This window comes from Bos indicus x Bos taurus, chromosome X (genome assembly GCF_003369695.1).
Source record: "Bos indicus x Bos taurus breed Angus x Brahman F1 hybrid chromosome X, Bos_hybrid_MaternalHap_v2.0, whole genome shotgun sequence".
Classification (NCBI taxonomy): Eukaryota; Metazoa; Chordata; class Mammalia; order Artiodactyla; family Bovidae; genus Bos; species Bos indicus x Bos taurus.
The window spans coordinates 12090536-12116405 of record NC_040105.1 but is presented as its reverse complement, the minus strand read 5'-3'; the positions used below and the strand labels follow the sequence as shown (position 1 = coordinate 12116405).

General features: G+C 39.6%; 1 protein-coding gene across 1 annotated transcript; it reads right to left on the bottom strand.

The window, feature by feature from the left end:
- Window positions 1-6169: 6169 nt before the first annotated feature.
- Window positions 6170-6822, bottom strand: LOC113887389 (ATP synthase F(0) complex subunit C2, mitochondrial). Its single transcript, XM_027534504.1, has one exon. The coding sequence runs from the start codon at window positions 6746-6748 to the stop codon at window positions 6317-6319; it is 432 nt and encodes a 143-aa protein (XP_027390305.1). The 5' UTR covers window positions 6749-6822; the 3' UTR covers window positions 6170-6316.
- Window positions 6823-25870: the final 19048 nt, after the last annotated feature.

Sequence of the window (25870 nt, the reverse complement as noted above, 5' to 3'; positions counted from 1 at the left end):
TATAGTCCAGCCCTCACATCCATACATGACTACTGGAAAAACCATAGCTTTGACTAGACAGACCCTTGTTGGTAAAGTAATATCTCTGCTTTTTAATATGCTATCTAGGTTGGTCATAGCTTTTCTTCCAAGGAGCAAGCATCTTTTAATTTCATGGCTGCAGTCACCATCTGCAGTGATTCTGGAGCCCTGCCAAAAAAGAGTCTCTCACTGTTTCCATTGTTTCCCCATCTATTTGCCATGAAGTGATGGGACCGGATGCCATGATTATAGGTTATTACAGGATATTGAATATAGTTCTCTGTGCTCTATATACAGTAGGATCTTATTATTTTATATATAGTGGTATGTATCTATTAATCCCAAACTCCTAATTTGTCCTTTCTCCCACTATCTTTCCCCTTTGGTTACCATAAGTTTGTTTTCTATGTCTGTGAGTCTGTTTCTGTTTCATAAATAAGTTAATTTGTATGATAGTTTAGATTCCATATACAAGTGATATCATAAGATATTCATCTTCCTCTGACTTCCTTCACTTAGTATCTCTAGGCCCATCTATGTTGCTGCAAATGGCATCATTTCATTCCTTTTTATGACTGAGAAATCTTTTAAGACACATAGCAGATTACCTAGAATGTCATAAAGTGAAAGTGAAAGTCACTCAGCCTGACTCTTTGCGACCCCATGGACTAGTCCATGGAATTCTCCAGGCCAGAATACTGGAGTGGGTAGCCTTTCCCTTCTCCAGGGGATCTTCCCAACTCAGGGATCAAACCCAGGTCTCTGATTGCAGTCAGATTCTTTACCAGCTGAGCCACAAGGATATAATAAGACTTCAATAAATACTGGCTGTTTAGTAATAGCCTACCCCAGCATTTGTTGGTTTATGTTTCCCACATACTGTTTAGATCCCCCAAGCCAAGAGCACAGAGGCTCTGAGTCAAAAAGAAGAAAGAGAACTATGGTAATCACATTGTGATCTGTAGTGTCACGACTAGTACTTAAGTGAGAATAGAGTCCATGTATTCCGCTCTTGGCCTTTTGTTTGTTCAAGATACTGCGATACCACGTTGGCTGAAGGTGCCCTTGTGAGCCTGCTCTGCACTACTACTGCTTTCTATCACCATCAATCAGGGCCACACATGTTAATTAAGCACTTTACTGTTTTTGCACATGATTTATTAGATCTCTTTTCATTAATGTGTTTGATCAAAAAGAAAAGTAATTAAGTGGGGAACAGTGGTGGCAAAACATACTCGGCATCAATTATTAAAAATAAAAATTCTTAGGATGAGAGCCTGATCATTCATCCTTAAGCCATCTGTGGGCCTCAGCTGATGGCGAACCAACTGAACCATTACTACCTCTAATTCTTAGATGCACAATTAATTTTTTAAGAGTATTAAAGGGAAATATATTTTTATGTTTACAGTCAAAATACCAGTAGTTGGCAAAGGAAGAAGGGCATTGCATAATCTTCTCTTTATCCCTTAATCACAGAAAATCAATAATACTCCTCTCCAGTCAAAAACCTGTGATTTGTCCCTTAAATATCCATAACGCAACTTTGTAAGATAGGCTTCTCCGAAAATAAGGAGTGCACAATTTTAATGGGGAAAAACACATTTTAAGGGAAAAAATACCCACCATTTCTTCCTTCAATAACTTGTTTTTATAATGGAAAGATTCAAAACTAGTTAAAAGGCAACCCCAGGGGTCACTGTGTAGATTCCTCATTTTTAAAGGCAGAGTTATAAACAAAATCTTCTAGAATTTTGTTCTCACTGTTGCAATAAAGCACCCAATGTAGAGACTATTATTCAAGTCTTATGATTAATCCTGGTATTCTGATGAATCTATAAAATGAAAATCATCATCTCCTACCCTCAGAGATATTTAAGAGGCTATGGGTTCTCAATATCTTAAAGCTGATGAGTTTTAATTATTGGAGTCAATTTAAAGACACTTGGAGAGTCACCATCAATTATATCTGCAACAGGATAGGGTGTAAATATACAAATAAATTGGATGCCACTGCCAAGGAATATTCAGATATGACAAGAATTCAGCCTCTTAGATTATAATAATAATGTACTGACTATAATAATGAAGCTGATTTTCTACTGTGCAATTTATTACTATCTTTCATTTTGAGACTATTTTTAAGCTTCAGTGTTTTATCTTATATCAGAAAAATTTTGTATTTGAAGGTCCTTATTTTTAAAAATGGGCCAAATGTGAAAGCAACATGACCATATGCAAACTGGAATATGAGATCTGCTGAATGGGAGGTAAAAATCTTGACAAGGATGAAAAGAGTATAGGATATACTTTGACTTTAGAAGGATGTCTATGAAAGTATTAGTAGTTGTGATGCTTAATAAGTTTTTGTGCTTTTCCCTATTTTTCAAATAAAATTCTATAATAAAAGTACATTGATTTTGGAATTAGATTAAGAGGCTATTTTTTAAAACAAATTTTATCAAGTTAAAACAGTAAGAAATTTAAAATAGTATAAACCTCACTTTTTTAATTTTAGTTTTTGATGTAGGTATGATTTCTAGATATTCCTGGTTTAACTTCCATAGTAGGATATTGTAGGCTTCCCTGGTGGCTCAGACAGTAAAGAATCTGCCTACAATGCAGGAGACCCAGGTTCAATCCCTGGACTAGGAATATTCCCTGGAGAAAGGAATGGCTACCCACTATAGTATTCTTGCCTGGTGAATTCCATGGACAGAGGAGCCTGGCGGGCTGCAGTCCATAGGGTTACTAAGAGTCGGACACAACTGAATAGGATATTGTACCAAAAATGAAAGTAGCCTTAGAAAGCATTTTTATTTCTCAAAGTAAATTCTGTAGAACATTAATCTTTTGAAACGGTCTTTGTAAAAAGGAGAAGAGGGCAGCAGAGGATGAGATGGTTGGATGGCATCACTGACTCAATGGACATGAATATGAGCAAACTCCAGGAGATGCGGAAGGAAAGGGAAACCTGGCGTGCTGCAATCTGTTGGGTCACAAAGAGTCAGACATGACTTAGTGACTGAACAACAACAAAAAGGGTTCGACAATCAAATAAGTGTGGTAAATCCTGCTCTTCATATTCAGAGGCTCCACGTAAAGAATGCAAGAAGCTTGCTTCTAATGAAACCTGTTTAAGTGTACCGCACCCAAAATCTGTATACCTCATTTGACCACAGAGAGCATTTTTCTACATAACTTCAATTAACATCCTGTCACACTTTGAGAAACACTAATTTCGATTAATCCTATCAAGAGAGAAACTTTAGAGAGCTGTTGCTCAAGGTTCAACAGCTAGTTAATAGAGACATTGGCCCTGGAACTCAGACATTCTGACTCCCTGTCCAGTGCTTGTTTTTATTAAACCCAAGTGTTCAACACTTTTACTCAAAGGTAAAGAGAGACCAATTCCTCCTTCCATAACCATCCAACAGTCCTTTTCTCACCTCAAGGAAACAGAGCAGGGAAGATTCCTTCTGACATTTCCTTCCAAGATTCAAGCCAATCTAACGTGGTAATGCATCCTCATGTCTTAGAACATTTGGATGATTATAAACCGACTTGAATAGTTCATCAACTGGCCCACTTAAGAAGGAAAATTCTGCCTCACACTTTGCTATTCCCATTCCCGCTAATTTGAAATGCTCCTCCCAACCCCAATAACCTTGAAGTAAAGCATTTTTTTTTGCTCTTTAAACACTAATGCCTCTTGAAGGCCATTTATGTCACACTTTAGGAGTTTTTTTCTCATTACCTGAAGAATCATAAAAGAGTGAAAATCTCTATCCATCTGGGAGCTGAAATGGAATCCATGTTCAGAGCAGTTATTGCTTTTCTCTTTGTTCTGTTTACTTATAGTACATAGCTTAAACGATCAGCTACCCAAGCCTGTCACATCACCATACCTTCAATTTGGAGTGTTTTGCTCCGTGGTAGTAAATTATTTGTTGCTCACTTATTGTCTGAAAACCCAGACCTTCCCATATTTCCTTCATTGTCTGGTTAATTTCTTCTTTTCCTTTACTTTTTTTTCCTTCTTAATATTCTAAGACCTTTAAAGAATAGCACCTCTGTGCAGCAATATGGTTTCACTCCTCATACTAAGATCTGTGGGAGAGCAGTTCAGCTATCACTTTGGGAGTTGTTTAGAAATGTAGAGCTACTGAGTCAGACTCTGCATTTTAACACAATCCCCATGGGGTTGTGTGCACCTTAACATTAAGAAAGCATTGGTCTATGATATGTTCCAATGCAAGGAATTAATTTGAGAGGCAGAAGCTGGAAAGAATTATGTTTACTTGCCAACTCCTTCTGAACTCAGGCATTCTTTTTGGTTCTGAAATAGACACCAAAGCTAATATATTAGGTGTGTGTGCTTTTGAATAAGTCAGTGAAACAGAAACAAACCTGGAGACTCTCTGAAACATTTGAAAGGAAGCATCAAAATATAGCTCACATGACTAATGTAGTCAATTTCACTTTGATGTAAAGTAAGCTAACAGGCAGCCTCCTTTCCCTCTAGGAACTGACAACTGGGCAGCACAGCTAAGCATCAGCTAGAGCTATGGAGGGGTGTGGATGGAATAAGCAGAACCATCCTGGGTGAGGCATTAACATGCATGCACAGCCCCTGGCTTTCTTCTACCTGGGCATTTCCACTCTTGTGATTTCCCTGCTGCTATCTTCTTGGGACTAATGGGGAAAAGGGGATCAAGTCTTTAATGCTTCCTTGATTTAAACAAAACCCCCCAAAAATGTAATTTTCCTCAGGATGCCAAGAAGTGGTATGTGACTGTGGACTCATCTTATTTGATAAGGCCAAGATTGATTTCTTTTTCCATGCATTTTGAAGTGCTGTATCTTAGCAGTAGCTTTCTCTAAGGAACTTTACACAAGCAGCTCATTACACTATGAAAAAAACAATCCCTGGGAGGTAAAGGGATCAATATGTATTATGCTCAGTCTTAGAGGAGTTGAAGATAGTGCATGGAGAGAGCTAAACGTGGTGAGTTGAATTTCAGACTCCTAGCTCTTAGCTGTATATTCTATGCAGTGGTGTCCCTAGACTCCATCTGTTAGAATTAAGGAAAACAAACCTCTTAGTTTCATTAACTTTGCTATTAGACAGTCCTAACCATCCTCTCAGTTCATAATAAGGAAGTAGATGGATGCCAAGCAGCCATGAAGATGCATTTTTGTCAATACAAATTTCAGGGGTAATGAATAACTAAGTTTCCAAGCTGTTGGTTCTATGCATGCTGATGGCCCTGTTATTTGCTTCTTAATTACTTAATTAACTTTTCACTGGCTTGTCTGTGGTCAGTGGACATTCATGCACCCTCAAGTCTATATCTAGTGCTTGGATTCTGAATTTTCCACTCAGGGGGTAATGTTTTAGTTAGCTAAAGTTCACAATCCATGGTTAAACATCCAAAATCAAATAGGCAAGGAAATTTGAGGCAGAAATTAGCTGTAAGTTGCCTTTGTTTTGTTGCCTAGCATGGAATAAAATCTAGATACAAAGTCTGGAATAAAACAATAAGAATTGATATATTTCTCAAGGGCAAGCATTTGCGCCCATTTGCATTTGAATTTGAAATCCATGGGTATATATCCCACCAGGATGTCCCGCAATCTGTTCAGACTAAACAAAATTGTGATAAGGCAAAATGGAGGGTGTGACACTCCTTCCATAAAGCATTTTTTACTTTACTTCTAAAGAAGTGATTAACTGGTGGAATTCATTCTTATTGAGATCAAGAAGTAGTAAAGAATTTGAAGTGAAGAGGCTTTTTTTTGGTTCCCTTCAATACACATCATCCAAGTGTTTAAAGCAAGCCTTGCTGAAACTAGAGGACGCTTAAGAGAATGAGACCTCGTTTTTCGCACACCTAGGATAGGATATGAGCTTTCTTAAATATAGATACTTTTTTGATACAATAGCTGATATAGTTAAGTATTTTCAAATTATGCCTTGCCCAAGGCATTCAAAATCATGCGAAAGAATTACAGTTATATGTCAATAGCTTTGAAAATATGCATGATTGGAATAGTTTTCAAAGAAAACAAAAATTATTAACTCTGACCCAAGTACAGTTAAAAAGACTGAGTAGACCATAAAAATATTTTTTTTTTTTTTTAAACATCTTATTAATACAGTATTTATTTGTCTTCCTTCTGTCAAGCCCTGAGCCAACCACTTTCCCCAGGTTGCCTGGGGAGGTACAGGAAAAGAAACATACAGGGCAGATGAGACACGGGAGAAGAACTATGGGAGGTGGAAACGGCTCCTTCACATGGCGAAGAGGATGAGAAAGGCCACCATCAGGCAAAAGAGCCCCATGGCCTCCGAGAGGGCAAAGCCCAGAATGGCGTAGGAGAAGAGCTGCTGCTTCAGAGAAGGGTTCCTGGCATAACCAATGATGAGACTCCCAAACACGGTCCCAATTCCAGCTCCAGAGCCAGCCACCCCTACTGTGGCAGCCCCAGCTCCAATGAACTTGGCTGCTGTGTCAATGTCCCTTGAAATGGCACTGGTTTGGAAGCTGCGGCTAGGAGTAAGTGAGGTGGTCAGGGGACGGGGAACTACTGCCAAGCTGCTGTGGCTCTCATCCGTCAGTGTTTCCGGTCGTCTTACCACCACTGCAGACAGTGATCGGCTCAATACTGTAGAGGTTCTCCTGATCAAGGAGGGGGTGGAGACGAACTTGGCGCAAGTGTACATTTTCAGGGGATGAAGGGCTACGGCAGGAAAGCTGCTCCCAGTGCAGAGAAGACAGAGAGGGGCAGGGAGGGGGCGGGAATCCATAAAAATATTTTTTAAATCATCAAAATTCTCCCTTGCCCTGCACAAGCCATTATGCCAGCTAGTTCTATGGAACAGTACTATGTACTGTTATATAGTACTATGTACTATATATATATATATTTTAAAAAGGTTATATGTGTTCTACTTAAACTGTCCTGAAGCTAGGAAAAAGATAAAAGTCCAAATTTATTTCTAAGAAACTAAGGTGACATGCTAATCAGATAAGGACAGCTCTATCCTCAAAACAAAATTATTGACCAGTCTTATTAATGAATATATTGCCAACATTAGTAAATTGGATATTAAAAATCATGCAAAAGAATTCATGATTAAAGAATTCACTTTAAAATATTAAAGTATATTCTAAAAGAATAATATATCACACATGATAAATATAAGGATAGTTCAACATGAGGAAACAATTTACACATGAAGGAGAAAAAAACCATGTGATAATTTTAATAGGTTTATGTGTTAAAATTAAACAGAAATTCAGGATAAGATTATTAGTAAGCAATGAATAAAAAAATATCTCTTTAACTAGAGCAAACATATTTATCAGGGACAAAGAACAAATTTCTTACCAAATAATAAAATAGAGACATTTCCATTAAAACAGTATCAAGACAATGATCCCTACCATCAAACAATTCTTCAGTATCTTCCTGGGCAATAACACTCATTCAGTTATAAAAATCACTTTTGAAAAAATACATCACTTTTAGTCAAGCAAATGGATTATTGAGCCTTCCTTAGTCATATTTTATCCTCAAAAATGTTTACCAAATAATTTAACTATATTGCTTGCTAATGAAAGAGAAATTATCTTTCCCCTTTGATAGACACACAATGTCATTGCCCTATGTGATTTTCCAGATGTTTTTCTGAAATTGCGCTGACACTTGGTTCTAGCTTGTCCTGACATGTAGACTGTGATTATCTTCTATTTGTCAAAGAAATCTACCATCAGAGAGTTGAAAAACCTATCCTCACACCCTCCTATTGCTTTCTACCTCCTATAGTTTCAGAAATAGCAATATACCCCATGTTACAAAGCAGGTTTATATCTTTGATCCATCACTCTGAATTGTAGTGGCTCTGATTTAGAAGCAAAGTTACTAGTCCAGCTGCAACAGGGAACCAGTTTAGCACATCACAATTCATCCTGAACAGAAGAAATAAAGACATAACAGTGACAAATTAACAGAACAAAACATTAGGCTCAACATTTACATGAGTAATGTCTATAGAATTCTAATTGGAAGCATATTAATGAGAAATGTTGAATATATAAAACTTGGAGTGAAAGAGCTATTTTTAGACCTTTGCTTTTCTTTAAATGTCACTCTTTTATATATAGTTTATATTCTTCCTTCATTCTATGAATCACAGTATATTAGAGATGAAGATGGCTTTATTTCAAGTGCTTTGTCTTTGTATTGATGTCAACGGGCTATTTTTTTAGGCTAGTGAAGCATGTGTAATTAGGAGGGACAGTGGCATTTGTAAACCAAGATGACAAGGTGGAGGGGGATCACTGTAGTTTTCCTATCTAATGACACTGAGAAAATATCAATAAGGGTGAATGTATTTTGTTTTACCTTGAGGCCTTACATTTAATTTCAGGAAAGAAGACAAAAATCATAATGCCCTTGAGCAGGAAAAAGAAAGGTTATAATCTCCTGAAAGCTTGCGCAAAACAAACCATTCATACTCTCAAAGTATGTGAATCTGAACTCTTTTTTTTTTTTTTTTTTTACTTTTTCTTTTGAGATAATTATAGATACACTTGCAGTTTTAGGGAATGATATAGAGATATCCTAGGAACATTTTATTCAGTCTTACTCAATAATATCTTAAAAAACCAAAATTTCTCCCCAAAAGCCAGGAGAAATATCAATAACCTCAGATATACTGGTGACACCACCCTTATGGCAAAAAGTGAAGAGGAACTAAAGAGCCTCCTGATGAAGGTGAAAGAAAAGAGTGAAAAAGCTGGCTTAAAATTCAACATTCAAAAAACAAAGATCATCATTTCATGGCAAATAGATGGGGAAACAATGGAAACAGTGACAGACTTTATTTTCTTGGGCTCCAAAATCACTGTGGACAGTAACTGCAGCCATGGAATTAAAAATACGTTTGCTCTTTGGAAGAAAAGCTATGACCAACCTAGACAGCATATTAAAAAGCAGAGACATTACTTTGCCGATAAAGGTCTGTATAGTCAAAGCTGTGGTTTTTCCAGTAGTCATGTATGGATATGAGAGTTGGGCCATAAAGAAAGCTGAGTGCAGAGATTTGATGCGTTTGAACTGTGGTGCTGGAGAAGACTCTTGAGAGTCCCTTAGACTGCAAGGAGGTCAAACCTGTCAATCCTAAAGGAAATCAACCCTGAATATTCATTGGAAGAACTGATGCTGAAGCTGAAGCTCCAATACTTTGGCCACCTGATACGAAGAGCTGACTCATTAGAAAAGACCCTGATGCTGGAAAAGATTGAAGGCAGGAGGAGAAGCGGACAACAGAGGATGAGATAGTTGGATGGCATCACCAACTTGATGGACATGAGTTTGAGTAAGCTCCGGAAGATGGTGAAGGACAGGGAAGCCTGTTGTGCTGCAGTCCAGGGGGTCGCAAAGAGTCAGACATGACTGAGCAACTGAACAATAACAACAAAAGCCAAATACAATATCACAACCAGGCTAGTTCCCTTTACTTGTGCTCATTGGTGTGTGTGTGTGTATGTGTGTGTGTATTTGGTTCCGTTCAAATTTATCACATGGGTAGGTTTGTCTAGCCACCACTGTAGTCAGCATCCTGAATAGTTCTGTCCCTGCAAGAATCCTCTGTGTTGCCCTATTCAAAGTGCAACGACCTTCTACCTGCTCCCTGTCTTGTTTCCCTGTCTTTAACACCTGGCAATCACTAATCTATTCTCCACTTTTACATTCCATTTCTATAACATGTCAAGAATGGAATCCTACAGCATTTAGCCTTTGGGGATTTGCTTTTTACACTCAGCATAATTCTCAGGAGATGCGCCCAAGTTGTGGCATGTATCCATAGTCTCTTACTTTTACTGCTAAGTAATATTCTATGGTATGGATGTGAGAGGGTGACAGGTAGGAACACCACAGGTCTCCAAGAGGCAGGAGGAAGTAAACTTCAAGTGGCAGATGTTTGTTTGTTTGTTTGTTTTTTCCTGGTCTACTCAAAATTAAAAGAAGCTTCTTTTAATTCTGTGTTGAAGGCACCTGGTTCTGCCTTGAACTAACCAATGCACTTTTCTTATGGAAATGTTTTTCTTAACCTTTGTTAATGAAACTATGTATTTGCTTTGGAATCTGCCTTTCTTCAAAATAGTTCCGCCTAAGACTATTTTCTTTTCTCAAACTTTGGGCTGATAACGACTCAACACACCAGTACTCGTGTGAATTATTTCATGGCCGTGGGTGACACACCTTGTGCTGTCCTATCTCAAAAATGTATATTGTGGGAGAGGGGCCTGGAGAAACTCCCTCAGCCTTGAGGCGTTTCCTTTATCTGATTAGAAGCTCTCTAACCACATAAAATGCCTTGCTAAAAACTAGCGAGTGGGCGTTCTTTCTGCCCTCTTCTGATACCTATCCTATGTCAGAAGCTTTCTCTGTCTCCCTTATACTTTAATAAAATTCTGTTACACAAAAAGCTCCAGTGGTCAAGCCTGGTCTCTGGCCCCGGGTGGAAATCCTCTCCTCCAGAGATCATGAATCCCAGCGGAGCACATGGCTTTGCAGCAGCAACCTTTCAGAAGTAGCATAGTTTGTTTTGCCGTTCACACATTGAAGGACATCTGTGTTATTTCCAGTCTGGGGTTATTATGAATAGAGCTTCTTGGAATATTTGTGCCCAGGTTATGTAGGAACATACATTTTCATTTCTCTTGATTAAATGCCCAAGAATGCAATTGCTGAGTCTTATGATGATTACAGGTAGAGTTGTACAAGAAACCATCAAACTGTTTCCCTGAATGATGATACCACTCATACATTCCCACCAGCAGTGCATGAGTGATCCTCTTGTGTCTCCACATCCTTGCCAGCACTCGATGTGTCACTGTATTTTATTTCAGCCAGTCTGATTGGTGTGGAGTGTATTTTTCATCCAGGGCTTCTCATCCTCAGCACTACTGGCATGTTAGATGGGGTAATTCTTTGGTGTTGGGTAGGGGGAAGGGTCGGAGAAGGCAATGGCACCCCACTCCAGTACTCTTGCCTGGAAAATCCCATGGATGGAGGAGCCTGGTGGGCTACAGTCCATGGGGTCACTGAGGGTCGGACACGACTGAACGACTTCACTTTCACTTTTCACTTTCATGCATTGGAGAAGGAAATGGCAACCCACTCCAGTGTTCTTGCCTGGAGAATCCCAGGGACGGGGGAGCCTGGTGGGCTGCCGTCTATGGGGTCACACAGAGTCGGACACGACTGAAGTGACTTAGCAGCAGCAGCAGCAGCAGCAGCAGGGGGAAGGGTTGTTCTATGTATTGTAGAATGTTTAGCCACATCCCTGTCCTCTGTTAGATGCCAGTAGCTCCTTGCCCCCATTGTGACAAGCAAAAATGTCTTCAGATACTGCTAAATGTCCCCTTGGGGACAACATTTTCCCCTCTTAAGAATCACTGTTAAAGAAAGGATCACTAATCCATCATGACAGTCTAAGTAAAACAAGATCACTAATGCTCATTTATCTCCTCCGGGCTCTTTCCCTTTTTTGGATATTAAAAACTTTTCTTAGTACCTACTTCCCTCCTGTTTTCCAACCAAACTCCTCAACTCACTACCCAGATGCATAAGATGATAAGCCTGCTCTGATGACTTACTAGACTAAGACCAAAGTGAAATTGCCTTCATATGATTTGAACTATTAAGTCTTGCCCAGACTATTAATTCTCAAATCGTCTGCAGTAGCTCTGAATGTGCCTGCTCCAGCTTGTTTATAAGATGCTAATCTCATGAAGGAGAAAATTCAGAACAATTAAGAGATGAGAAAGGAGAGAAAAATCTGGACAATAGGCTTTCTTAAAGGAGTGTTGAGGCAGATAAGAATGAATCCAGGTGAAAGCAGATAATGCTACAAGTTGGGAAAAGCTAGAATTCCAGTGGCTATACCTCCAGAGTTTTACCCCCAAGCATACAACTCTGCCTGTCACTTCAGGCATGTGTCAAAACACTAATTCCCTCACTTCTCAGTCTATTAAAATGCTTCTCATCTTCCAAAGGTCAGATCAAGTGTTGTCTCTTCTGTAATACCTTCTCCAATACTCCTAGCTGGAACAAAATCATCTTTCCCCTGGATTCTGCCAACATTTATCTCCACCTTGGTCATTTTGACCACACTTTGATATGTGTGCATCTTTCTCCAAAGTGAGATGGCCAGCTTCTTGAATTTTATTTGACAGTGGCTTAAAGATCAGAGCAAGAGTGCATGTACAGCAGGTACAGTGGGCTACATAGAAGGCCAAAGGGGAAAGTATAGAGAAGCAACCAACAGCTGAAAGACAGTGGAAAAGGGCTGATTTCTAAATCTGCATATATAGAGGGCTTAGATTGGAATTTGAATCCCAGACTTCTGGACCCCACCCGTAAAAATTTTGATTTGGTGTCAGGAATGGGCCTGAGAATATGCATCTTTAACAACTTTTCAGGTGATGCTGATGTTGGTAGTCCAGCAGCAACTTGGAGAACCACTGTCCAGGCTGGCTGTGTTGACGGCATGGGCTTACCATCAGGGGTCCAACAGAGCGGGGGTGCTGTTGGGGGAAGGACTTGTATACGGGACCAAACTGGGGAGCACCTCCTCTTTGCTCAGGCAAGTCTAGAATCTCCCCATGAGCATGGGCTCTGGACATCCTTTAATGACTTTAATTAAACAAACATTCAATGAGATTCATATTCATCTTTGTATTTCTGAAATGCTTTGCATGGGTAAGTGGAGGACACTCAAGAAATGCTAATTAAATATTTTTAAAAGGCAGATAGATGAACTTAATATCCTTTTAATCCTTGCGTTTTCCTAAAACAGGGAAGTTAGTTGCCCAGTAAAAGTTTGTTGGTCTTGCTGCTGCTGCCATAATATCCTTCTCAATCTGATACCAAACAAGGTGCTATCTATGGAAGACACAGAATGAAGAAATAGTTAGTGGAATGAATAATCAGCTTTGAGGCACTAAAGGTCTATAAAGGTAATCTATGCTGCAGATATTTCCCATGCGCTATTTATCTAAGTAGTGGAATCTTAATTAATATGCATAGGTAGGTAGATGGATGGATGGACGGACAGATATGTAGACAGAGAGATATACCCACTCCCCCTTCATGGGTCCTGTGGCAGGCAAACTTCTAAGATGGCCCCAAGGATCGCCACCTCTTGGTATTCACACCCATGTATAACCCATCTCCTTTGAGTATGCATGGACCACCATAGCAAGTTGTTTAAAATTTGAATACAAAAAAGTAGTAGGATGTTATATTTTCAATTGAAAATAGCAAAACTTACAAATCACTGTGACTTCCTACCTTCTGACTTGTACTCTCTCTCTCTCTCTTGCCTTTTCACGTGCTCGTACTAGTAAATCCAGATGTGATATTCCCTCCACAGAGATGCCCTATGGAGAGGCCACTTGGCAAGGAACTGAGGGAAGCCTGACCACAGACTATGAGGAACTGAGGCCCCAGGCCAACATGGGTCCAGCAACCGCATGAGTGAGCTAGGAAGCAGATCCTTCCAGGTTAGCCTTGAGAGGACCGTGGCCTTCTCAGAAACCCTGATATGGGGCCCAGTTATGCCATATAAGGATTCCTGATCCACAGAAGTGATGTGATGATAAATGTGTACTATTTTAAGCTACCAAAATAGTAATTTGGGGGTAATTTGTGATGCAGCAATAGATAATGATTGCAGATTCTTTTCTAAGAATGCCAAATAATTAGTATCTCCTGCATATCATCAAAGAAGTAGTGTGTGTATATATATATATACGTGTGTGTGTGTGTGTGTGTGAGAGAGAGAGAGAGAGAGGGAGGGAGCAAAGGAGGGAAGAGATCAGGCAGGATTCCAAAGAGATTTTTGATCCCCCCCTAATGGGGCATAGTCTTATTTCCTATCACAAGAGATTTGTTGCCAATCTGATCCCTTAAAAAAGTAAACACCAAAATTGCTAGGATTAATTAAGGTTGTCATTGTCACTATTTTTCAAATTTTCCAGTCCTAATCGGGCCATCCCTCTCACCTTACTCACGAGTAACTGACAGAACTGTGTTATTTGTAATTATTTTTAGTCTTACTCTTGCTGACTCACATTTCAAGCTCCACTCATATCTTTTTGGAGACTTAACTAAGTCTCAAGAAGAATGTGGCTTTACCCCAGCTGTGGCTAAAGTCTCAAATACTCCAACCATACATAAACACTTTTACACATCCAGAATGACAGACAGCGTTCATTGAGTTATCCATTTAATTTTTGACTAATGTTAATTCACTGCCTACTAGGAGCAACGTGCTAGGAACAGTAATGGGAAGGTGACCATATGTCATGCATTCATGATGCATATATGACCATAATGTATTCATGCTCCCTTAAAAGTTGACAGTAACCATTGCACATACCCCCACCCCATGGTGATTTCTTTGTAGCAGTATCTTGTATAGCAAATGTGGCGAGAACATGACCATTTGTGAAATACCCTTGGTGAAAATGTTGATTCTCAGGAATAGATGAGAAGTCTGTCATTGGCATGTACTTTGACCAGCCTTTAAAAATGAAACACCAGCAATGTGCCCCTTTAGCTATTGCTTGCATGGCACCTGATTTTAGATTTGAAACTCTGGCTGGCTCTTTCCCATAGTACCACCCTGAGGGCTAAGGGAAGATCATAGGGGCCTCTCTGTCAGGATAAATCCCAGCAAGGCAGACACAAGTGTGTGTCTGACATGGATTCATCTCTGCTCACACAGCCAGCAGGTAGCACAATGGCAATTCATAACATCCCATGACCCTCAGCGTTCCCAGAGATCAAAGGAAGTAAACAAGAGACAGAATATGCTCTTGAGGCACATTGCTTATAAGTGAAAAGCAATATATAAGTATTAAAATAAATCCGTAAGAGGCAATTTGGCAATGCATATGAAAAGACTTAATTTGTAGTTTGCATATCTTTTGATCTAGCAAATCTACTTCTAGGAATTTATCCTAAAGGGGGAAGAAATCACAGGGCTTTGAAAATCTAGTTACATGGGTACTTGCTAAAATTACCTTCATGAGGGAAGAAATTGGAAACAGCTTAAATATGCACCAAGTATGAACTGAGTAAATGAATTATTATATAATTAACAATGGAATGTAATTCAGCCCCTGAAATAATACTGTGAAAGAATAATTTAAAAGAATATAAAAGGAAAATGTTCATGTTCATTATATATTATAAAGTGAAAAAGTAGGCTAATAAATGACATGTACAATATTATGTTTAAAAATGTGTGTGGATACATCTGTGTATCGTATATGTGTATCCATACAGAGAGAGAGAAGGAGATTTCAATAGTGGTTCTTTTTAGGTGTTGAGCTTATGGATAATTTGAATATTATTATTTAACTATGGTCTATTTTTATAATGAGTATATATTATTGAAATTAAGGACAATTCAAATTATATTAGTTTTATTTGACTGTTATCTATATTTTCAACAATGACCATACATTGTTTAGAAAGCATTAAATTCTTATTAGAAAAAGGGATTAATTAAGTGTACACTAAAGGGATTCTTAAACCAAATCTTGAGGTTTTAGGTACATAAAAAAGGGAATATATGTGGGCATCTTAATTCTATGTTCTGCCCAGAGACTTGGCTATCACTCAAAGGCAATAGAAAGTTAAAGGGTTCCAAACGTCACTAACTGTCAGATAACAACTCTAGATCCTGTTAGCTTCTGTCATTGGGACTTTCCTTTTGCCAATGACTGAATCAAAAGGAACTTGTCTTGGGATTTCGGGAGACAAAGGAAATGGTCTTTCAAGGAGGAAGGAGAGAGGACAATCCCTTAGGTAAAGACAAAACAAATGCCAGCTGAGGAAGACACATATGTGAGGCTGCTACTAAGGAGAGGTAGGTCCTCAAAGGCAGTTCAGACATAGATGCTTTCTGTTCAAGGACAGTGGGGGGTTTCCTTTCCTTTTAAAAAAAATCTCAATAGGCAAATAATTCAAAGAAACTGAAATTGTAGAAGATGTAAATGTAACAGGTGTAGGAAACACTTGGTCTCTTCCTGAGATCCAGCAAAACCTGGTATTTACCAGGCAACTGATTTTTATTTTAAATCAAAATAATACTTCACATTTAAGCAATTTCCCCCTCTGAAAATTTTTCCATTTCTTTGATCTGAGTAAAAAGAAAGCTTTCCAACCAGAGTTCAGTAGAAAAATACCTAAAATATCTAAACAGACAAGAAACATCTAATTTAACAAATGCTTTGACTCTATTAGGTTGCCTCTTCCTAGGAGACACAAAACAACCCGAAAAGATATACACTCACTAAGTGTGCAGATAAATAATCTACCCATTTACTCATTTAACATGAATTTGCTTACCATCCACTGTTAAGTGTCCAGGATAAAAGATAAATAAAGACCAGTGCTGCCCTACAGGAATTGCCTTCTGTTGTTCTAGAGCACTGGAAGAGAATAGGAAGAGCTGTGGAGAAAGAAGACTTGTTAAAATAAAGTAGATAAGGAAATCCTGTTTTCAACACAATGTATTAAATGCTTTAATAGATTAATGCACAGCATGAATGCTATGGAAGACCATGAGACAGCTATTTTTAAAATACCCAACAGAAGGAGGCATTAGTGAGGCTTCCAGAGGAAGAAAGACTTGCTGAATCTTGAAAGGATGGAAAAGTAACCCAAGAGATGAGTGGGGCATACTTCTAAGGGCTCACTAGCCAGGATCATTAGCTAGATTTGGAAGTTGTAAATGATATGGCAGTAAAAATGGGCAGAAGTCACTAATATTAGGAGATAGGCTCAGCTGTTCTAACAATGACATCAAAACATCAGTGGCTTTAACATGATAGACATTCATTTTCCCTCTTGTAACTCAAGTCATAATTCATCCAGGGAGATAAGACAGATTTACAGTGTGGGATACCCAGGCCCTTTCCATCTTGTTACTCTGTAATCTCCAACCCATGGCTTCCATCTCGTGATCTGAATGGCCACTCCAACTCCCACCAGCATGTCTGTATTCCAGGAGGAATGTAGAAGGCATGCTCCTTTCCTTTAAAGTGAATGAACCAGATATTTCACTCATCACTTCTGCTCATACCCTTTTGGCCAGCACCAAGTAATATGACTGCAAGAGAGAATGGAAATGCAGTCTTTATCTGGTCAGTCATGTGCACAGCAAAAACTCAGGGATATTATTCAGTTCAGTACAGTTCAGTTCAGTCGCTCAGTCGTGTCCGACTCTTTGCAACCCCATGAATCACAGCACGCCAGGCCTCCCTGTCCATCACCAACTCCCGGAGCTCACTCAGACTCATGTCCATCGAGTGAGTGATGCCATCCAGCCATCTCATCCTCTGTCGTCCCCTTCTCCTCCTGTCCCCAATCCCTCCCAGCATCGGAGTCTTCTCTAATGAGTCAACTCTTCGCATGAGGTGGCCAAAGTACTGGAGTTTCAGCTTCAGCATCATTCCCTCCGAAGAAATCCCAGGGCTGATCTCCTTCAGAATGGACTGGTTGGATCTCCTTGCAGTCCAAGGGACTCTCAAGAGTCTTCTCCAACACCACAGTTCAAAAACATCAATTCTTCGGCACTCAGCCTTCTTCACAGTCCAACTCTCACATCCATACATGACCACAGGAAAAACCATAGCCTTGACTAGACAGACCTTTGTTGGCAAAGTAATGTCTCTGCTTTTGAATATGCTATCTAGGTTGGTCATAACTTTCCTTCCAAGGAGTAAGCGTCTTTTAATTTCATCGCTGCAGTCACTGCAGGGATATTATTACTAAAGTTCAAAGGGGAGAATGGATAGTGGGGGAATTAGCAGTTTCAGACACAGTTATCCAGTTGGTAAATGAGTTGGATTGTGGATCTGGCTGGAAAGTAGGAAGAATGGCATTATCACATTTATATTTTTGAAAAATCACTTAAGGTATGGAATTTGGATTTGAGGGGATCAAGTCAGGAATTATGGAGATTAGGAGGCAAGTGCAATAGACAGATGAAAAATGAGGGAAGCCTGAACTCTGAAAAGAAGTGGTCTGATTTGAGGGAATTTTAGGAGCAATAATCCATAGCACCTGGGGATTGATTGAGTACAAGGAGTGACTGAAAAAAGGAAATAATCATCAAGAATGTTTCCTAGACTTCTGCCTGGAGATTTGGATGGACCATTCTCAGAGACTGGGGAGAGTAGGGAGGGAGTCAGTTTGGTCAGCTCGCAGTTGTGGTGAACTGACGTTGTAAGAATGGACAAGACTAATACGGTGAATTCTAGACTCATAAGAGAGCATGTTACTCTCTTGTGAAGTGTGGCCTGGATAAGTATGACAAAGGAATTCTTAGGGCAGCATAAACATACCTGTTAATTTCTGTTGTTTGACTGAAACAGAATTTGATTATATGTTGGCAGTTAACAAGCTAATATGGTTTAAGAACTTGTAAGATTCCCCAACTGTGGTGTATGAAGTTATTGGGTTTTTTTAAGATTCATTTATTTATTGGCTGTACTGTGTCTTTGTTGTTGCGTGTGGACTTTCTCTAGTTACACCGAGTGGGGGCTACTCTTCACTGCAGTGTGTGGGCTTCTCATTGCGGTGGCTGCTCTTGTTGCAGAGCACAGGCTTTAGGGCACGTGGGCTTCAGCAGTTGCAGGTCCCAGGCTCTAGAGCTCAGGCTTTGTAGTTGTGGCACACACACAACTACAGGAGTTTAGTTGCTCCTGGGCATGTGGGATCTTCCTGGACCAGGGATCAAACCAGTGTCCCCTTGCATTGCAAGGTGGATTCTTAACCACTGAACCACCAGGGAAGCCCTGAAGTTATTATTAAAAATTATTTACTGACCCCTTCTCCACTTTGGATTGCACTTGCCCATCCCTTGACTAGGGGTTTGTCCATTTACTTGCGTTAGACGGTGGGATGTCAGAAGACATGAGACCTAAAAACACTTGAGAGGCTGGGCTCTCTCAGTTGCATCTCTGCTATCACCATGAGATGAACTTACTATCTTCTTGTTCCTGGGAAGAAAATAAGCCACAGAGAGCACAATCTCCCCATTCTAGTCCTTTCCAGATTAGTCATCCCGAAGTTCATCCTCAAACTTGTGTGCTTATTGCTGTATGCATCTGAGATTTTATGGTCGTTTGTTATGCAGCAGTATTGTAATCATAGTTACTGATACATCAATTAAAAATATTTCCTGATATTATGCATACAATTTCAAATATAACTAATATTTCTTAAATGAGAAACTTATCACAGTTTTATTTTGTGTTACTGTGTGATATGTGAGTTTTGGAGAGAATTAATACAGAGTTTAGTTGAGATGAATGCCCAGACACGTTAAAGAAATTCATGAAATTCCTGGGCTTTGGGTGGTAGGAAAGGAGAGAGAAGACAAAAAGAGAGAGAGTAGGAATGAAACATATTTACCCTCCTCACATATTTTTTTCAGGATATATCTGGCATTCAACTAAGTGTTTGGTTTAGCAGAGGAGGGGGTAGACAGATCTTTTTAAACTTTAATCCTGCTTCTATATACTATATATACTATATTCATGGATTAGAAGACTCAATACTGTAAAGGCAATAGTTATCTCCAAATGCATGCAAAGATTTGATGCCATTTCAGTCATTGCGAAAATCCACAAACCGACTATAACATTTATAGTTATAAATGCAAAGGCCAGGATATCTGTGGCAATTATTTTTCCATAATTTTATTTATTTGTGGCTGTGCTGGGTCTTCTGTGGTAGCTTCTCTTGTTTCATAGTGTGGGCTCTAGGGCTCATGGGCTCAGTAGTTGTGGCCCAAAGGCTTAATTGCTCCGCAGCATATGGAATCTTCCCAGACCAGGGATTGAACCCATGTCTCCCGTGTTAGCAGGCAGACTCTCCACCAGGGAGCCACCAGGGAAGCCCTGTGGCAATCTTAAAGAAATACAGAGCTGGAAAACATTGCCGGATGTCAAGATTTGTTATATAGCTAAAGGGATGAAGCCCATGTGCTGTTGGTGCAGAGAAAGACAAATAGACCTTTTGGACCAAAATAGAGAGTCGAAAAACAGACCCATCCATATACAGTCACATGATTTATGACAAAGTTGACTCTGCTGTGCAGTGGGAGAAAGGATATTGTCGATAAGTGGTCCTGGATTATTTAAATACCCAAATGGAAAAAATAGTGACTCTTAATTACTATCCCACATCATCCCCCAAATTAATTTCAGACAGAAGATAGATGCAAATGTAAAAGTAGAGGAATGAAGAAAATATAGGATACTATTTTCCTGACTTATGAATAGGCAAAAAGTTCTTGTATAGGATCATAAACAAAATGAATGACAATTTGGATTATAATTCTAATCATCCAATTTTGAGGTGACTCTACCAGTACCATTTCCAGGGTGAAATGTGAACCGGAAGGCATTACTTCATTTATGGAATAGTCACTTAAATGTATTATTGCCACTTCAGGCCTCACTGTATAATATCCCCAATCTCTGATAGAAAAGATAAAAACTTTCCTTACTAGTGATACAGATGGTGAGTATGAAATGAATGAGCGTCCTTTCTAATATCAGGTATTATTCACTGGTATGAGGGAGCAATCCTAAAGAACTCATTTTTTTTCCCTTCTCTAATATTAGTATGCTCACCACAGAGAGACATCACAGAGCAAAGAAATAATGCCTCCTAACCCCTGGAGTATTGCATTAAAGGCCCGTGTGAATAGCAGACTTCCTTGGTGCGTTGTGAGGGTCTGCAGATCACTGACTACTTGACTGACTGGTGGTGGCAAATCGCAAGTGTTGGATCAATCTGAAATGAAAAGAAAACATCACACATGACGATCTGAGTCAAGGGGAAAGAAGATTAAACCTGTATAAGCAATACTTAAGAGCATCCATCAGATACAGGAAGGTAAACATATTCAGTTTCAGGCATTTCAAGAGCTGAGAGGTTCTTTGGAAAGGGAGACTCAAAAGATTAACTGCCAAAGAAGCATGGAAATGAGCCCAGGAGAGAACAGCTAGCGCGGGAGCCCGGTGCTCTCTGTGCTCTGTGATGTTCCCAACAGGCAGGGCACAGACCTCACCTGAAGTGGCCCAGAGGCTGCCAGAAAAGGCTGCGCCTGAGTAAATGCAACGGTGAGCTATTTTTTCCCCTGCAGATGTGTGTCACGATGGATCTGTAGTCCCAACGCGGGGAGTCAGAGCATCAGCACTGAAGTCATTCCATAGCAAGACGTCAGCACACCCCACACGCATGCTCACTGGCGTCACACAGCCGACCTTGATGATTCCAAATGAGGCCTGGCAGAATCCACAAGTTCTGATTGCAAAGGGTGTTTGTGTGTGTGTTTCTATCACTTACAATGGGACAGGAAGTGTTTTACAGACTACTGCATGGCGGTACTCGGACACAACAGTATTTTTTTTACTGAAATATGGTTGGTTTACAGTGCAGTGTTCATTTCTGCTGTACAGCCAAATGTTTCAGTCATACATGTATGCACATTCTTTTTTATATTCTTTTCTTTTGTGATTTATTATAGGATATGGAATATAGTTCCCTGTGCTATACAGTAGGACCTTATTGTTTATCCATCCTATATATAATAGTTTACAGCATCTCACCGCAGACTCTCACTCCGTGCCTCCCCCAGCCCCTCCAGCTCGGCAATCACAAGTTTGTCCTCGATGACTGCAGACGCAACAGTACTGAGCCACATAACTAAAAGCTACCTATCAACGATTGCTCTTTTATTTCCACGGGAAAAGAAAGAGACATAGACCTCCCAGGAGAGAAAGCAATGTATATTATCAACATTAAAGAAATATTGTCAAGAGGTCATTTTTAAAACATCATTCCCCCCTCGCCTGCCCCAATTAAGCTGCTACAGTGACAGGTACCACCAAACAGTAGCTTCTCCCCCGTCCATTTAACCTGCTCAGATCTTGGGTTAAATTAGTTAACCTCTTCTGGATTTCTTTACCTGAAAAATTAAAATATAAAGTATTTGTTAATTGCCTGCCTCAAGGTCTCCCCCCAAATTAAGAACCTATGAACATTTAAACTTGGCCGATGGCTTTCTGTTCTGCCAACTCACTGTATTATGCAATAACGTGCTAATGCTCAAATGTACTTAACCTTGGCAAAGACTAATTGAGGGACTTAAATGACTTCAGGTTTTATTTTAAAAGTGCACAAGTGCAAAATATTTACAACCTTTTCTGAGAGAGCCTTGGTGATTTATTTCTGTATAGCAGAACCAAAAGAAATTTCATTAAAAAAGGAACTGCTTCTTAATCAGAAAATGACTTTTCTTTTTAATAAAAAAAAATCAGCCTCTCATAGGAGACTCATGCATAAGTGGCTATGTGTTAAATACACTAAATAGAGGATGAATAATATATTTAGAGATTTTAGCACAATTAAGAGGACCTCCCATTGCCTTTAAACATTTCCCGCAACTCAAATCCCAAATGGACTCAGAAATAGAAGACAGTTTGTCAGTTCTGAAATATTGTGTAATATGGATAATCTTGAGAAACAGAGACTCTGTGAAGCTAACATGTCAATCTGTGTGTCTAGAAGACAACCCTGCAATAGATTTAGCAAAACACGTTAAGAGTCTGGCATTGCTAGTTCTAAAAAGATGTGAGCAGAACGTGTGGCTTTTTGTTATGTCTGATCGGGGTAAGTTACAGTGGTCATCAGCCTTCCGATCTCTCCCCACAGTCACTGTCTCTGTCCTGCTTCTTCTCTTGATCAAATGGAGTTGGCTCCATTCTGATGGGCCATGGAGATTAATTCCAGATATGTGCAGAATCCACCTGGCAAACCCGATAAAGGCAGCTTCCAAGAGTAGAAACAGAACAAAGGCATGAATAATAACACAGGGGATTTACAAAGGACAAAAATATGGGTCACCATTTGAAAGTGACAGTAGTTACTGAAGTAAATGTCAAAACTCTTGAAAGAAACAAGAGGAAGACAAGTCATGAATATTTAAAGTTGAAACATGCCATTCTATTGATGTGCTATTTAGAAAGAGATCCTTCTTCTTACATTAGCTCAGGTAGTGTTTTTTGGAAGTGGTATACAGCCTATCTATCTTTATAATGGGCAAACTGACTCATAAATGATACAAAGTCCACACACATTTTATCCAGTCCCTTAGTGCCTTACTACACAAAAGGCTAGCAGCCTTGGCCCCAGCTGGGAGCTTGCTAGAAATGCAGAATCTCGTATCCCATCACAGACCTACTGATTCAGAACCTGCATCTTAACAAGATCCCCAGGTGGTTTGTGCGTGGTAAAGATTGAAATGCCCAGTCTCAGAACATTTTGAAATGGCATCTTTTCAGTGATGGGTTGTTCCAGGCTTCTGCATTTAGAATACCTTAGTGGCCAGTAAAAGGGTTGCAGTTGCCTCAGAGAATAAAAGGATAAATAATTTGCTAACCTACCTGGTCTTGTCATGAATAGTTTCCTAACTGTCCAAACATGGTAATTGAGAAGAGAACCCCTAAAGAATATGTAATCCCATAGACGTTCACAGATAGCTTTCAAGAAGAAAAAGCTGCCATCTATTAATGCATTAAGGATAAAATTCCTGCTACATAAAGACAGTCCTTTATCTCCTTATTTTCTTAAAACATTAGTGTAACATTTTCTTAAAAGAAATTTAGATCCCAAGTACTGATGGAAGGTTATCAAAATATTTATGACCTCAAACAGCAGACCAAATCAAAACAGTACCGAGAAAAGTAGTGTGCCCAGAATCATCAACTATTTGACCTGGCAATCACTTTAGAAATCAACTAGCACACCACCACCCTATTTTGACCATGCAGAAAATAATTTCCCACATGGTGAAATGACATGTTCAGGACTTTACAAATAATTGATGACAGAGCCAGAATTGCAGGTCCAGTCTTATGAATCAAATCAGGGCTGTTTCTCTGCTCAACATGCATGGATGTGATCTGCATGATGACTGAGTTCTGCAAGTGGTAAAAAAAGCCTGTTTTTCTTTCTCCAGTCACATCACCTAGGGCTTCAAACAGTGCCTTTACCTGCTCATTTGGAAACAGTTATTTTTAAATGAATTTCAAAAGCAGCGTCCAAAAATAAAAAAGGGGGTGTAGCCCTTAAAAAATAGAACTGTTTCAAAAGGAGCCGGGTGCCTGTTTGAATGGTTAATGGATAATCTTGAGCATCTGATTGAAGTGAGCGTTTATAACAATTATGTGTGCCAACGTAAGCTTCTTTGAAGAAAAGAAGAGGTGGTGTGAGTGAATTACTTTCTCAACTTGAGACCTGAAAAGTCACAATGAGTTCTGTGATTTTTCCCCTTGCTTTTGCCACATGGATAAGAGGACCCAAGGAAGTTAGAAGGGCAGGCAAGTTCTCCTCCCTGAGCAGGGGAGAGTCTCGGTACAGAATGCTCAGCTAGCAGAGTGAGATGAGAAAGCCAGTGCTGCTCCTCTGAGACCTCCAGAGGCCTGGGCTGGTCCCAGAAACACTGACTGTCACAAAAGGATCATGGTAAACCGCTTTTTTCAAATTCGATTAATTACTTTATTCAACTTTAGAAGACTCCTTAATTTAGGAGTTGGATTAAGCCATAGTTACATTTGGTGATAGATTTGGTTTTGCATTTATTTCCCTAATCACCAGTGAGTGTTTCATTAGTATGTCTCATTCCTTTAAAATATCTTATGTCCTTTACACGAGTAAATAAATTATGTGCTAATTTATAATACCTGGTATCTTCCACAAGAGTGAGTCCTAATCACATCAGCCAGTCACTGTTTTTATCACTTCCATAGGGTTGCAAAGAGTCAGACACGGCTAAGCAAGAGAGCATAAAGGAATATGTAACTTCCTAAGCATTAGTCACTTAATTTTTTTGTATCAGGATATTAAAATGAAACTCTCTCTCAGTTTTGATTGAGGGACTGGAGAACAAAACAATCATTGGCAACAATTACCACATTCCAGACTGAGGAGCTTTACCATTTCTTCAGGACTTGGAAAGGAGGGACCTGAAAACGTCCATGAGTTACCTTCTCACCCAGAACTCCTTGGGAACCAATACCTCACTTTTGCTTTGGTCTCCCACAAGTTAATCCATCGTTCCTGGAAATGGAATTTGCCAGCCAGCCCAGTTTTAACCAGGTGGAGTGATTTGATTCTATTGCTCTATGTAGGGAACCAAGCATCTATCTGATTTTGAGAAAATGCCACAATAGTTCTGAAATGAACTCTAGAGAACCACTGCCTTAATCTGATAGAATGAAACTCTGAGCATAGTTTGTCTGGTTATGTAACAAAGAGAGATATTTTACAGAGAATGTCTTCATGAAAAGTGAAAGTGAAGTCGCTCAGTTGTGTCCAACTCTTTGCGACCCCATGGACTGTAGTCTATCAGGCTCCTCCATCCACGGGATTTTCCAGGCAATAGTACTGGAGAATGTCTTCATAGCACTCCTGAAATCACAGTGTTCTCTCCCACTTTCATCAAATGGACAAGGATTTGTGGTAGATTATTAAATAATGGTTCCCAATTCATCATACCTCCCAGAGGTCTTGCCCTGTTTTGTCCTCTCCCTCTTGGACTCTAGACTTCGCCATGTGCCTTGCTTTGGCCATCAGAACATCAATACATGTGATTCAGGCAGAGATTTGATACACGCTTATGCAGCGAGTTTTGCTCTCCTGGAACCCTGAGACCGTGGTGGAGAAGCTGACATTGAAA